The following is a 15,784-nucleotide window of genomic DNA, read 5'->3' as shown; positions in this document are numbered from 1 at the left end:
CATGGCTAAGCTTTCTAACCCTCTCACTGGTGCCTGTGGATTGGAGTTGGAAACGTGGGATGGGACAGAAAATCGAAACAGCCCCATAGTGAGCTTGCTTAGTGTGGCCAGATGCCTGGGAGGGCGGGACTGGCTGAGGGAGAGGAGGAGGAGGAGACTGGAGAAAGACCAGGATGAAGAAAAGGGCAAGTGTCTGAGCAGATGCCAGTCCATCCTCACCTCATCTTTCTCTCTCTCTCTCTTCTCTTCTCATTCTCAACCCCACCCCCAATCCTGCATATTCCCTCCCGTCCTGTGCGTTCCTGTCTCTTCATTCCTCTCATAACCAGTCAGCTGGATAACACGTAGTCACTGCATGTGGTGGAGAGGAGAGCGAAGGAGTGAAGGAGGATGGATTGGTTTCCTGGGGATGCCGTAACAAATCCCCACAACTTGGTGGCTTAAAACAACACAAGTTCTGGAAACCAAAAGGCTGAAATCGAACTGTTGGCAGGCTGGACTTCCTCCAAGATCTCTAGGGGAGAAGTCTTCCTTGCCTCTTCCAGGTTCTGGTGGCTCCATGCAGTTTTTGGGTTGGGAGCACCTAACTCCAGTCTCTGTCTCTCTCTCCTCATGGCCTTCTCTTTCCTTGTGTGTCTCTTACAAGGATGCTATTGGATTTAGGGCCCACCCGGATAATCCAGGATGATCTCATTTTAAGAATCCTAACTTATGAATCAGCAAAGACAATTTTTCCAAATAAAGTCATATTCATAAGCTCTGAGAGTTAGGATATGCTTTTTTTCAACCCATGACAACTGAGATCCCAACCTCCAGACAATGTTTAGGTCTTCTGTTCTCACTCACTCGATAAAGACAAATGGTTACTGTTGATGAAGTATAACTTAGCCTCATACTAGAACAAGTAAGAAGTAAATGCAATCTGTGAGTCCTGTACTTAAGAAATTGATAGTCTGGTTGGAGATTTACAATAAATCCTCAAAAAAAAAAGAAACCTAACATATCACAAGAAAGTGAAAGAATGTAAGAGTTTGATAATGTCATGCAAAAATGTAATTAAAAATAATCTAGTTAGAGAAACAAAACTAAAGTCTCTCTTGATTAAAGAACAATTGAACAATAACATGATAGAAAAATGGACAAAGGATACAGAGAATTGTCATAAACAATATAGAAATTAAATGTTTCAGAAGATGTTCCAGCTTACTCATAAGAGAAATTCAAACTAAAACTATACCATTTCTTACCTACCACATAGCTAAAATCCAAAAGTTTGATAATACTCTCTTGGTGAGGCATGGACAATCAGTCATTTTTTATACCTTACTGTTGAAGTGTAAAGTGGTAGAACCCTTATAGTGGCAATTTGACAACATCTATAAAATTTGTCTGTAAAAAATGGTGAAGTAGACATTCTTTGACCCAGCATGCCTACTTCTGGGATTTTATTTTATGGAAAGATTTTTACAGGTGCAAAACCTATGTTCAAATTGTCCTTTATTGCACTGCTATAAAGAGAAAATATTGGACATAAACCAAAGATTTCTCAATAGGATGTGGGGAAATGTGACTGTTAATGAAGGGTGAGAGCTCAGTACCAAGAAAGTCCTCTTGGGGGTCCCAGGACTCTTGTCCTCCCTTCATGGACTTGTCCATTTTTCTTCTCAAACAGCAACATCTTCCATCCCAGTGTTTCTCTGCAGCCTGCCCTCTTCCTGATCTTGGTTTCTAGAACAGTCTCTATGGAAAGGAATGAGAAACACTCTCTCTGAGTGCATATCTGAGAAGCACATGAACCACATGTCCACTTTCACCTGGAGGCTGTTGTGGTCAGGCTGACATAAACATGCAGGGCCTGGATCCATCACAGCCAATGGAACTATTTGCTTGGGATAAAAAAGCCTGATAAACCCTGGGTCTGTCCCCTTCAGGGGAAGTACAGGTACATGTGCACACCCTGCCTCCAATCCCCCCCCACAACATACACAAATTCAGATACCCACTCACTTACTGTGAAGTCCAGCCCATTAGGAATCGATTCACTAGGAAAGGCCTCATCATGCATTGCCCCACATCAATGTATTTGTGTTTCCAGACTCAGTCCATCTTTCCTGGGGCAGAATCAGAAGACACTGGAGAAAGCATAGGATTTGATTCAGCAGATTCAGCTCTTTAGCACATACTAAAGTGATCAGTTAACTTTTCTGTGATTCTATTTTTCTTCAACAAATGGGGAGTAAAAGTAATATCTGCCCAATTAGTAAGCGTTTGCTGGCCAACAAGCTACCCTAAAACTGAGTAGCTTAAAATATTAATGATTCATTTTGTGCATAATTCTATAGGTTACCACTTTACACTGAGGTCAGCAGGGTGGTTCTGGCTTCATCTAGGTTTCCTCCTGTATCTGCAGTCAGTGGCCAGGTTGGCTGGAGGCTGGTTGGTCTCAGGTGGCCTCAATGGGACAGCTTATCTCTGCTCTCTGTAGTCTCTCTCCCCTAGCAGTGTAGGCCAGACATGTTTCAAGTCGGAGGCAGGTCCCCAGAAAGAGTGAAGTTCACGAGGCTCCTTGAGGCCCAGACTGGTGCTGTGAACTGAATTGTGGCCCCCCCTTTGCCCCACAGCCCCCAATTCATATGTTGAAGCCCTAATCCCCAATGTGACTATATTTGGAGATAGAACCTATAAGAAAATAATAAAGATTAAATGAGGTAATGAAGGTGGGGCCTTAATCCTCCAGGACTGGTGTCTTTATAAGAAGAGGAGAATACACTAGAGACCTCTCTCTTTATATGAGCACAGAGAAAAGGCCATCTGGGGTCATAGTGAGAAGACACCTGTTTGCAAGCCAAGAAGAGAGGCATGACCAGAAACCCTGATGGCACTTAACCTTGGACTTCAAGCTTCCAGACTGTGAGAAAGTAAATTGCTGTTGTTAAAGCTGGTCAGTCTATGGCATTTTGCTCTGATGCCCAAACAGAATAGTACACTTGGAGTTGGCATAATATCAATTCTACCACCTTCCACTGGTCAAAGACAAAGGGTTGGGAAATAGACTTCACATCTTGATAGGAGGAGCTACAGTCACATATCAAAGAGGCATGGAGATAGGAATAATAATCAAAAACATCTTCTGAGCACAAATTTTGTATGGATCACATGAAATTATGGATATGAAAGCACTTTCTTAATTGCAAAGCCCTGTGTAAATGTTGATTCTTGGCAACATTTTGTCCTGCTCTGCAGCATTTGGGATATTTCCTAACTCCTAGTTGATGTAGTTACCTACCTAGGGCATTTTTCTGGGGGGAGTTAATAGAAGTCATTGTCTAATGTATGAAGTCCTATAATTCTTATAAATAACCAGAGAGGGAGTACTGGTTTAGGACAACAAGGTAGCATTTTCATAGCTCGAAAAGCCTGAAAATAAATATTTGAATGAATACCCCATTCAGTGAGTTCAGGGACAGAAATTTTGATGGCTGGATGAATAGTAGAAAGAAAGGTTGCAAATCAGGTTGGATTTAGTGAATTTCATCATCCACGTTCACCACTTCCTTGAGAGACCAAGGGAAAAAGGAGATCACTGAGTCAAAGAGCCAGATTCCTGGGCAGGCAGATTTGTGATATTGCATCAGACTCTTTTCCATTGAAAGAGTTGCCCATGAGTCCTCGAGACTGTGTCTGGGTTCACGAGTCTTCCCCCACAGCAGACTGACTGCCAGGGGAAGAGCACATTGTATGTCCCTCATCCTCTCCTGTCCTAGCACATAAGTACAAGCAGAAGCCCTCTAACAATCATGATAAAGAGAGCCAATTCTGTTGGAATAGATGGTCTGGCCAGTTGGTATTTCTGCTCCAACTGAGAACAAGTTAAACTTTATAACATAGCACATTTCATCATTCTTTGGCAAGAGCAGACATGGGGTGGAGGTACACTGGTGCCCTGGAAGTGGGTCTGTGTTCCTTGAGAAGGGGATATAGAGGGTAAGGGATGGGGCTTGCTGAAGAGAAGGATCCCCATTTTGACATGACTTTTAGGCTCCCCAGGGAGATTCTCCCTCCCCTCAAGGGCTGTTTCAGACTCTGTGACATCTCTTGAGCTCTGCATGCTTGAGGAGGTAAGAAGCAGAAAATCATACTCTGCTGGTGGTCTCTCCTACATGTTGGCTCAAGCGTCAGGTATGTTGGTCCAGAAGCAAAAGGGGTGAGTTGCTCAGGATTTGAAGCATGATTAACACCTTCAGATCATTCACAATACCTGAGATGTGATTAATTCCTCTAACTATCCTGAATGGTTCCTGAATGACCCAACAGCCGCCTCCAAACTTTCACTGTTGCTATTATACTGTACTGCAGTAAGATGATAAGTACAGACTAAGATGCTGTTTTCCCTGCATGTGCAGTTTAGTTCATTGCATGGTACCTAACAGGCACATTGAATAAATAAAGGAATGAGTAAACTCAATAAATATTGAGTGAACAAATAAATAAATAAAGGACACAGCCAGGGATTAAATTTATGAAGTGTGTGAAACACTAAAAAATATCTGTGTCTTCTTCATTTTTTATCCCAAGGCCTAACAGGAATTTAAATATACTAAGAGCTCAGTAAATAGTTGATTTTCATTGAAGTTGCAGCATCTCCAAATCAAATAATTGCATTGCTAATACAAGACAGGTAATGTGTCCCCACAATTAACGGGTACAATGGATAAAGTTCTACTCTTCATTCCTGAAAAGTTTTAGCTCTGTGCCCCTGTAGACTGAAAAGAACTGCCTCTTCCCTCCAAATACTGCCTGGTGCCTGCTATCTTGACTGTGCTAGGGTAAGGGTGGCTACAGCTCTTTTGTTCTCATTACAACCAACCAGGGGATGACAGGGCACTTCTTTCCAGAACTCTTATACCTGTTGGGACCCTTTTCAGTCTACATGTCCTTCTTTGTGGCTGCCTATGCTCCCTCTGCCTTAATCTCTCTATCTAATTCCTGATAATTGTTCTGAGTGTAAAAGAAATTTAAAATATGTCCAAGGGTGAAGATGTGAGCAGGTGCCTTCAATAAAAACACACCCTCCTGCAAAATCAGACTGAGACAGACTTCCCACAAAGGATGGTCTGCAAACACTCAGAGGTGTTCAGACACTGCAGGGAACAGCCAGTGAGTCACCTGAGGCCTGCCTTAAATTCCTACCATCATCACCTCTGCAAAAGTTGTCCTACGTAATGTCCCCACCTGCATTAATACAGCAGTGGACAGCTTGAGGAAACCATGTCATTTATGAGGATTAAGTTGTTCCTCATCTTTCACCTACCTCTGAGATCAGAAATGCAGAGGGAATGGTCACCCCTATGGCTTTGGAGATGTTTTTTGTTGGTGTCCCCATCAGTACCCTAAGCCATACCTAGGCATCCCTGAAACTTACCATTGCATCTCCCCACCAAGAATAGTTGCCTCTTCGTTTCCAGACTTTACCTCTCATTTTGGGGGATCTGGCAACATTTTAAAGGCATTCAGTAAATAATCTCAAGTTCAGGGTACATTCTTAAACGTAAAGATGATAGTACAGAATCCCCACCCCAGGACTCGAATCTATGGTTCTCCCTTTTTCTCCATTTCCTAGACCTTTTCCCCATGTCCACCTGTCCTTAAGCTTTGGGAACAACTAGGTCATAACCGGTTTTCTAAAATGCAGACCTCTTGGGGTTCCCCTAGGGAATGGAACCCCTACATTCCAGACAGTTTTAAAGAAAAAGACTGAAATAATTTCTTCAGGCCGATCTCAAGCCATTACTCAGGAGTAAAAATAAAAACAACTCATATTACTGAGGGCTTCCCACGGGCCATGCAGTTTACCTCCAAGAGATTTGCTTTCATGTGCACTTAGTTCACACAAAAACACCAAGAAGTGGTGTTCTCACTTCCACATACTCACAAGGCAAATAGCCGCAGAGGGAAGAGAGTTCCACTAACGTCCCGCTTGGTGTGGTTGCTCAAGCAGCAGTAGGACTCCCCAGAGCACCGAAAGTCTGTAAAGAAGGGGCATCTCTAAAGACGTTCATCAAGCTCCCAGGCCCTTGGAAAACCTGATCCCCAGAAGGCAATTCAGGCAGAGGGGAGAACATGTGCCAAGACCTGGAGAGAGAAGAAGGAAAGGTGCTCAGTGAACCCAAACAGGCCTGCTTTGGCTGGAAGGGAGAGTGTCTGCAGGGATGGCTGGGAGAGACAGAGCTGGAGAAACAGGCAGAGGCTGGACCTAGCAGGGCCCTTTGAGTGCTTTTAAGACTTCAGATTTATCTTGAGGGTGTTTTCTCATCAGAAAGTATTAAACAGAGGAAGGAGAGGTTTGGTTTAGCTTTTCATTTTAAAAAAGTTTCAAAATCTTGCTTTTTTAGAAGTTCGGGTCCACGTTTCTGGCTTGAGCGATTGTGATCACTGAGGGAAGATGAGTGAGAGACGAGGGAGAGTTCAGAAGCAGGCGGAATTACAGACACTAATGGGAAGTCTGCAGGTAAAAGAGACCTGTCAACAAAGTTAAGTGCTATACCGAGGTGTCTTAGGGTTTGGTCTCCAAAGGGACATAGTCACCATGCCTCAGTCATTCTAGGCTGATGCTACCCTTTCCCCATTCTTCCTCACTGGGAATAAATATAAATTCCAGTAAGATCTAGGGGGTCTATGAACCTAATGGGAATGCATGTGCAATGGTTTGGAGGCAAGATGAGAAGGGAAGGGGGAGCACAGAGAACAGGTGAGAAGAACGATGCTGTAATGGGACAGCCAGCTTATCAATGACAAAGTTTGCCCTGGGCTGCACACTTGTTTCTAGTTTCAGGTACTTGTATGTTGACACCCAATGGTATAAAATATCCCTGGCCCCACTTTCTACTTGCCATGGAGATAAACCTAAGCTTATCCCAAGAAAGAATCTCCTAAATTTCTGTATAAGTATAATAAAATGCTCCATAAGTAAAACAGATTTTTAAAAGATCACTTTCCCTTACTACATACATCAAGCCAGCTTTTTGTGTATTTGCTTCTAGTCTGACTTACACAGCCAGGGAAAATAATAGTCTCTCTTTTTTTCATTAAAGGTCCTTTATGGTCACTGGGTATTATTGTCCAATTTTAAAATTTATTCCTGTCCAGTTTATCTTTTATTTGAAATTCTTTCTGTTCATTTTTATTATTTACTTATTTCAGGGCACCAGCATTTTCTTCCAAGCATCTCAGGAGAACTGCTTTTGAGAAAACTCTAGCCAATGCAACTGTTCATCAGATGTATAGTTCCATTCTAAGGAGCTGACAAGGTCAGTGTTGGTGAGTTCACATTGTTTCAAAGCAGAAAAATATTTCCCAGTGTTAAACTGAAGCAAAATGTATTAATGCATATCTTGAAACGAGTCAGATGAACAATAGAAGCACCAACACAGAGGGATGTTCAGCTGACCTGTGAGTCACTGCTTAGCTACCAGGTTTGCAAGGAGAGTCACTGTAGCAAAAACTAACTTGTGTATATATAATTATGGAGGTTATGAAAGTATTTTGCAAATACACCACTAGATTTTTGTCCCTGTTTTCATATCATTGGGAAGCAATATTAAAATCTCTTTAATGGTTTCCAAACATGTGGCTGAATTTTCATATGTAAGGGGATTTAAAGAAATCAAAAGGCTGTCATCTAATTTGATTCAACATTTTCCCTTTATTTGTAAATTATCTTGACGTTTAAAAAAATGTAAATCTATGTACATGTTATGGGAATGTAATTAATCATTTGTAAAGAGTATAAGTCCTAACAAGACACTTTGTCAAATCAGCTCATCTTACTCATGATCTTTTTATCCCACCGATTTTGCTTGGTTTCTGGTTTCACTGAGTTGGGATTAAATCAGTGCATTCCTCCCACTGCATAATTAGGACTGCTTTAAAACTATGTAATTACAAACCTCAAGTGCAGATTGTGAATTATACCCACTGTCATAACTGCCATTAGCATGGTTTTAAATTCTTTCAGAACAGTGAGGTAAAGACGTCATGTTAGTAAGTTCCACTGCAGTATGTTTGCTATTGATTATCTGCAGCAATTACATATTTGGATGGGATCCAAAACAAGATACAGAACGTGGGAAAACGCCAATGTTTTGTGAATCTAAAGGAGTTTTTAAGAAAAAAAGAGTTCTTTTAAACAATAAAACTATGGATGAAAGAATTAGTGTAAGATTTTAAAATTATGCAAGTGCAGGATTAATTTTACAAATGGTACAGTCATCGTTTATTGGTCTTCCTGGGAGAGGAAATGTATTTTGGATAGTAATCCACTCTAATTTTGATTATTTTCTATAGAGTGAGATTAAAATACTTATATGAAGGTTTTCCAAGTCTTACTGGACAGATTTTGCTCCATTTCTCACAGAGCTCTGCCAGCCCTCAGTCCTGTCCCTTACCATGAACTGCTTGGCGAGTCCAAGTTCTCCTTTCTCTCTTCTTCAACACAGCCTAGAGCTGGTAGGGTCACTTACACTTGATGCAAAATCTTCCTCATCCTGGAAGTTTACCCTGATGAGTCTTTGGTCATGTTCTTCCCAGTTCTAAAATAAGCTTTTTCATGATGAAAAAAGAAAAACTCACATACTTTCTTTTAATGTAAGATGTTCATAATCCCTATGTAAACAATTTCCTTTGGAGTAAGTCTTTGTCATGTGGAAATTCATGTATCAAATGCTAAACTTTATTCTTCTGCTGGTACCCAAGTTTGATTCACTAATTTAAATCCCTTTAAGCCATTTTCATAAAGTCTGTTTATTAAATCTCTTTAGATAATCACATGCTTTGCTATTTTATAAATTACTGATTTGAGGAAATAAAAAACTTCTTTTCTATATATATCAAATTTAGAAGTGCCAATCAAGTTCTTGATTGTATTTAAAAGACCCCATATATATGTATATGTATACATGCATAGTTTTATATACAAAGTATGTGTGTGTGTGTGTGTGTGTGTGTGTGTATACTTTGATCATTATAATTTCCCTGCTATGTATTTCTGGATATTTATAAATGAATTAAAGTGTGGTGGGAAAAGATCCCAGTTACTCTTAACAACTAAAATCACTCTCTTGTAGTCTGCTGAAAGCAAGTGGTATTCATTTATTCTTTTTCTTGAAGTTCATAACAGGTAGATTTTTGTTAAGAATCTTCAGGTTGGTAGATTTAAAGACTTTGAAACTAGATAAATGCACAAGTCAGACTAAAGAAATAAGCCTTTGAAGCAAAGGGGTGGGAAAAAAAGTGGCTTTGCACAAACTAAGAGTTCATAGTCTATCTGTCTGAGTATTCTCAGACAGTTGTTAGTCAATAAGGTTAACAATGGATACTGAAAATTACTAGCACTGTGACTTACTCTACCTGTATGAAGGTGCACTGAAGTAAAAGAGAATTTAGGAATAAAGAATTAGTACCTCCCCTCTCTTCTTCAAATTTGTTTACTAAATAGGGATATCCGGGTAACTGGTTACAGTTTGGGTGTTGCTAGTTTCTAGAAACGGTCTTCTCCTGAAGCTTTCCAAGAGTAGCTGTTACATTGTGTGGCAAATGATTAACTTCGTCACCTTGGATTTTGCATGCCTGCTTTTAAAATAGGATGGGCTTCAGTCTTGCAATGGAAAAAATACAAAAGTCACCTTCAGTCTTACAGTACAAGCAATTTTAATAATCCACACTAAAATAGACAGCACAGTTCTGTAGTTCAACATTGAAAGCAATTTTGCCTTACTTAAAATGCTTCTACTTAAGAATGCTTCCTGTTTCTCCTGTCTACTCACTTAAGGTGTAAGTCTACAGAAGTACTTCTAAAGTGCATTTCTTGGGCATTTAAAACAGCACTGTGATTTGCTTTCCAATAGTGAGCCCAGAATCAGAGCAGGGATTCCTCATTTAAGGAACTGTGCAGGTCCACTTAAGCCATCATCTCTTAGAAAAGGACACTTGTGTCATCCCACAGGTGACACAAGGGGTTGAGGCCACAGAATGACTTTTTGAAAAAAAAAATTATGCCAACTTCCTCTGCGGAAGGTATCTTCTCTGATCACAGCTATTTAATGCATCCTTGAGTTATGAACTATTGAAAACTCAATTGACATGTGAGTTTCCAGGAATATAAAATAGTGGAGGGCTTGTGTGAATATTCTGAATTTGGTGGGATGAGACACCAAGTACAGGGGCAGGCCAGGATTCTCGGGTTTAGACGGGGAATGGAGGGCAGTGGTGGGAAGAGAGGAGTCCTCGAGGGCTTCAGCTACTGCTTGTCATCGTGGGGGTCACCGGGGAAGCCCGCCTCCTCCTCTGGGGACCTGGCTCCCTCAGGGAGAAGAGTGGCTCGCACTTTCCTCTTTTCCTTAAAACGGCCGGAGCGCGAGATCTTCAAATTGCGGCGGCTGTTGCCGGATTTCTCCCCGCACAGCTTGTCTGGCTTGTGGGGATCCCCGGCGCCCCCGAGGAGATTGGGGTGTTGATTCTCCTGGGGGTTGCTAGTCCAGTCCGGGCTGGACGGCGCAGGCGGCGCGGGCTCCCCCAGGGCAGGCTGGGCGGGAGGTTGCGCTCCAACCGAGGCTTCCTTGCTTTTCTTCCTGCTGTTGGCTAGCGATTTCCACCAGGGGCCCGAGCTGCCCGTGTCGCCGCTGTCGGCCATGCCAGCCGGCCGCGGGCCCCAGTGCCGCCGGTGGGGAAGGGCCTCGGCGGCAGCGGCCGCCCTCTCCCCGTGGCCTCCGGATTCCACTCCGCCGGTTCGCCGGCCTCCCGCAAGCGCGTTGCGGGGCGGGAGCCGAGGCCTGTGCCGGGGAAGAAAGCAATGCTTGGTTACCGGGGTTATCACAGTCACGTGCCCCCAATCCTATCTCCTCCCTTTCGCCCCGGGAGCGGCCGGGGTCTGAAAGCCCGGCGACGGCAGCCCTCAGAGGGCACCGACGCGACCCCCAAGGCGCCGGCGAGCCAGTGGCCTCCCGGGCGCCGCCGTCGGGTCCCGAGACTGTCTCGGCGCTCCCACGCTCCAGCTTTGCCTGGCCTCCGGGGGAGGTGCGGCGGTCAGAGCGCCAGGGGCACCCGAGGGGAAGAGGGCGGCTGTTCGTGGGTGTCAACCCGACCGGAGAAGGAACACGGCCTGTCCTGTCCTGTCCCTCTGCTTAACTGTAGACAGACTCCCAAAGGTGACCCATCCAGCCCAGAAAGAGCTGCCCTGGGATGAAGCATCTGGGAGGAGAGCGCCCAGAAGCCAGCGCGGCCCCGCTGTAGGTGAACAGGGAACATTAGCCCCTGTCAAACGGTTCCGACATTTCTATCAAAGGTTTTTGCTCCCAGGATACTTTTCGATGTGATTCTTCAGGAAAACTTACATACGAGTAAGAGCGAGGGACAAGTTCATGGTGTTGTTTTAAAATTTTTGCTTTTGATGTAACTTCTGCCTTGTCACTTTCAGAAAAGCACGTCTAGATTTAACTTTCCTCGAAACTGCCATACTTATCTTCTCCAAAGACCAAGCCTGCGCCTCTTTAAAGCCACTCCCGGTGATGACTGAGATGGGAAGCCAAGCCGCAAATGTCCTCTTCCTTTAGCGGCGTATTAAGATATGCACCGAATATGTTTGTACTAAGTAGCCCAACACTAAGAGATTTTTAGTTACAAACTAAAGGCTTCTGTTCCTTGCGTAATTCCCTCCTCCAAAAGAGAGCGCGCACAACCAGCAACTCCAAACCAACATGCTTCTTTCTAGCTTTGAAAACAGCGCTCTGCGGAGTGAAAAAGCTGTGTATTAGCATTTAAGGGGCTAATATCGGAAGCAATACTACTCTGCCGGCTTTCCGTGCTGGATCTATCTGGCAATAGCTCCGCGAATGTGCACGATTCGCGGGCGCCGCGGCTGGGCTACTTCCCATCCCACACGCCCAGCGCCCCTGGACTCGCCTTCGAGCTGCAGAGCGAAACTTTAGCGGTGTTTGTTACTGGAGGTTCTCCCAGAACCCCCGGGAGAGAGTCTGGGCGCCGACGCGAGGCGGCGCGGCGGCCTCTGGCTGCAGAGCCCTTGGCTCCTGCTCTTCCCCGGGAGGCCCCGCGGGCGCACTCGGGATGAGACTTGAAAACAACAGAAAAAAAAAAAAAGGCCAAAAGTTCTTTGCGTACAAAAGGCATCCACACCCTCAGGCACAGTTTGCAGTTGGGTTACAAACATCCTGCTCCCTCTACTTTAAGGGGAGCACCCCCCCACACACAAGTTATCCACTGATGGTGGCGGGGATTGGGGTTGGGGTTCCTGATGCTACTTCTGTCTTCCGCCCTACACTTTATTCTCCACAATCAATTTATGCACCGAAGGGCTTTGCACTAACTGCGCAAGGGAAAGATTGCAAATTATGCAAACGTACGCAGAGCGCCCGCAGCTCACAACTTCTCCTAGGGCGCCGGGGTTGCACCCCAGAGTGACACCCCAAAATGGGCTCTGTCTTGACGGACGCAGAATCACACAGGTCGCTCACCTGTTCAGGCTTCCCAAGATCCCGCGGCTCTGCGCCGCGCTCTCTGCCTAGAGCACAGAGGTGTGCTTGGGGCAACCTGGAAACCGGGATGCTGCCGTCCCACCGGGAGGTCTTGTGGAGGTTGGGCTTCTTTCTAGGTGTGCCAGCGGAAATCTCCACAGTCCAGCTAAGCCGATTGCTGCTACTGGTCTCGCCTGGCGCCTCCAACTTCTGGTAGCTGCCTCGACAGCGCCAGCCCCAGGCTCTCAGCGTGGTCTGCTCTGGCCGGAGGGCGCCGCCGCCAGTGGGTGCCAGGATCACTGAGCCTGGTGGTGAATGCCCCGGCAGGCTCTCCGGTTTAGCTTTTCATTCTCAGGAGCGTCCCGTTTCCCCCGCTAGCAACACCCGGGAGCCGCCGGGAGACGGAACCTCGGCTGCTCAATCTGATGCATTGAACCTTCCTACGCATCGGTCTTCGGCGAAGGGAAAGACATCTGCCTACCTGCTGGTTATTCGCCAAGTGATGTGAGAAACAAGAACCCCGGGGCAGAGGAGGAAAGAAAACAAAAACAAAAACCCGCAGGCGGCCACAGCTGCCACAGGTGCAGGTAGGCACTCCACGTTCCCGCCCTCCGAGGCATGAGATTGGATCAGGTCGCATACGTGGCGCCAGCCTTGGGGTGTCTGATTGGAGAAAGGCTGTGCTGCGCCCCTCGCCGGTCCGACTCCTCCAAGAAGGAACCGTGGAGGAGACCCGAGGCCAGAAACGGAGGCTTTTGGTGGCGTTCGGTGTATCCCTCTGATCCTAACCGGGTATCTTTTTCCCCTGCCTCTCCAGGTCTCCACCCATAGCCCCTCAGCTCCCAGGATCCCAAGTTTTGTAGCTGTTTCATTCCCAGGCAAAATATTGCAGCGTTGCAGGCGCCCTTAGTTAAAAGGTTGTAATGTATTTAAGTTCGCTGTGCGCCAGCCAGGCGCTGTTCCAAGCGCTTTGTGTGGACTGACTCATTTACTCCTCACAACAACCGTAGGAGGCAGGCATTATTATTCCCCTTGACAGGCGGGGAGACCCTGGTGCTGAAAGGTTAAATGGTTGCCCAAGGTTGCAGATCCGGATGGTGGTCTTATCCAGCACGTTTATACGCAGCCTGCCAGCCTTCTTACTCGACTACGTGTGGATGTGGATTTCCTTCTCTCGGGCCTGAAAGTCCAGTGGACAGCCGCCTCGCCCGGGGAGTACAGGTCCAGCCGAGAGCAGGAAGTGAGCCAGCGGATTGCATCAAGGTTCAGGAGGCGTTTTGCTCCCGGGAGCATATAGGTGCTTTTGATGAATTAGAAGGGCATTGACATAGGGCATTTTCGCTAAAGAAGGCAGGGGTGCAGCCTGCCTCATCCTCCAGGATGCTCTTCTTTTTCAAAGAATTATTTTGATGTTCCTTGAGCTCAAGGATAAACTCTGAAAGACCGGGGGTGGAGGCATTCACATCTGAACATCTTTTTTCGGAGAACTTTCAGAAGCATAAAATAGTGAAAGATATGGTGCCTACCTCAAATAACTTAAAATATAAAATTTGTACAGAGAAATTTACTTATAGAGTGCTTCAATGCATGAAATATTATAAAATATGAATACTTTGTATCATTAACCTGTTAGTTTGGCATTCTTGGGTTTTTAAAGGATATTCTCAGCAGTGTGTATTTGAAAGAATGCTGGAAACACCTATCTCTAGACAGCTACTTCTGAGAGATAATACATATGCTTATGATTTAACCACAGATTTAAACAGTTTTCTATTATTTGCAGCCTAAAACATTCCTCCTTGATACAATCTGTTAGAGTTATAGAAAAAAAAAATGATGTTCAAAAGGAAAGAAAGGCAATGTTGTCACATTTTTTTTCTGACCAATCTGAAAAGTTCTTCACAGAAGGGTTTTAGTCTGATGTTTAAGTGATGGGAAAGTTTTTGGAGGCAGGGGATGCATCTGTAAAAGGAACTTTCATTGATATGCCTTGTAGTTGAGGGAATGACTAGATAAAGCTAAGTATACAGTGCATGGTTGAAAAAGCTGGGGTAAATCCAAAAGGTGAGGATCATCAGATTATCTGAAACTTTATAGTAATTTAACTTTTAAAGACAGAGTTTTAAATCAAAACTATTAAGATTCATTTTTGTCCATGTTTTGAATCTGGAACTACTTTAATCCATAAAAGTTTTCATAACCACTTCCATGCAAGAAAAAAAAGCCACTAAAGCCCCAAAATCCTCATGCAAAGAAGGTTAGTGTTAGACAAATATAGTTGTGTTCTGTGACCATTGTTCTAGGGATCCTATAACTGGGACATAGGCTGGTCCTACACTTTTGTGTTGGTAAGCTGGACTTCATCCAGTGCAGATGCATTTAGAAGTTGAACTATCTATCCAGTGAATGTAGATGACTTTTAATGTTACAGAATTTTAATGTGTTTAGACTGGGCAATGCTTACATTTCTTAATAATATTTTATCTTGTCATTTTTTGTTTTTCAGCAATGTGTTGATGGTTTGAGTTAGGACACTTTATTTCTTTTTCTTTTTATTAAATTGCTTCTTTCTCAGGTGAACCTTTAAGTGCAACCAATGTTTACACTCAAAGACAATAGAGAATGAATTCATACGGGGCAAGATTTGCATACTAGAAATTAAAGTGAGAACTGCAGAGGTCAAACCTGGCATTTGCAATCCTAGCACACCTGGCAGTGCATGGAAAACTGATTATCACCTTTTAAAGCATTTGTGGTGGGAAATGGGCAAAGGAAAACACACAATGAAAAAAAGTTAAGAAATATTGCTCATCAAAAATGAAGCAAATAAAGATTGTTTATATGTTTTTCATCAAATAAATAAATGTTTGGGTGTTAGTCCTTTTATTCTTTTTTGTCCCTATTTTCATTTTTCTTCTTTTACTCCTTACCTTTCTTATTCTCCTTCCCTCCCTTCTTTCATTCCTTTCTCCTATGGATTCTTCCATTCTTTGAAAATTTGATATGTATCTCCCACAACCCTTTCCTTTGTAGTCATCAGTGTTTGGCAGTTTAATACTGCTTTTCTCCTTTCTGTGTGTTCCCATTAGTGTTGTTGGATTTAGTTCATAACTTGCATCCATGCCTGAAGTTGGAATCCACGTTTATAGCATTTCATCCTGTACCCCATCGGGTTAATGTGAATGCACATCTGGAAGCACAGAAGTTATAGTCACAAAATAATACTAATCATTCCAGTTTTTTACTTGACTTAAGCAAGG

The 15,784-nt window shown here is 44.0% G+C and overlaps 1 protein-coding gene across 3 annotated transcripts; it reads right to left on the bottom strand.

The window, feature by feature from the left end:
• Nucleotides 1-9,276: 9,276 nt before the first annotated feature.
• On the bottom strand, nucleotides 9,277-13,363 carry PRR15 (proline rich 15). Of its 3 annotated transcripts, none has more exons than XM_036897505.2 (2): nucleotides 13,006-13,363; nucleotides 9,277-10,826 (listed from the first exon to the last, which is right to left on the bottom strand). In XM_036897505.2, the coding sequence occupies exon 2, from the start codon at nucleotides 10,685-10,687 to the stop codon at nucleotides 10,295-10,297; it is 393 nt and encodes a 130-aa protein (XP_036753400.2). In that variant the 5' UTR covers nucleotides 10,688-10,826; nucleotides 13,006-13,363; the 3' UTR covers nucleotides 9,277-10,294. The 3 variants fall into 3 exon arrangements, 2 of the variants coding, with proteins under 2 accessions (XP_036753400.2, XP_036753399.2); XM_036897504.2 differs by having other exon boundaries at nucleotides 12,525-13,130; XR_008998519.1 differs by lacking the exon at nucleotides 9,277-10,826 and adding an exon at nucleotides 10,838-12,123 and having other exon boundaries at nucleotides 12,525-13,137.
• Between the last annotated feature and the right edge of the window lie 2,421 nt (nucleotides 13,364-15,784).

This window comes from Manis pentadactyla, chromosome 7 (genome assembly GCF_030020395.1).
Source record: "Manis pentadactyla isolate mManPen7 chromosome 7, mManPen7.hap1, whole genome shotgun sequence".
In the NCBI taxonomy this organism is placed as follows: domain Eukaryota; kingdom Metazoa; phylum Chordata; class Mammalia; order Pholidota; family Manidae; genus Manis; species Manis pentadactyla.
The sequence above is the reverse complement of the archived record's forward strand: the minus strand, read 5'-3'. Positions and strand labels throughout refer to the sequence as shown.

Coding starts and splice junctions, on each gene's coding strand:
- PRR15 (XM_036897505.2), bottom strand. CDS start 10,687: ATGGCCGACAGCGGCGACACGGGCAGCTCGGGCCCCTGGTGGAAATCG.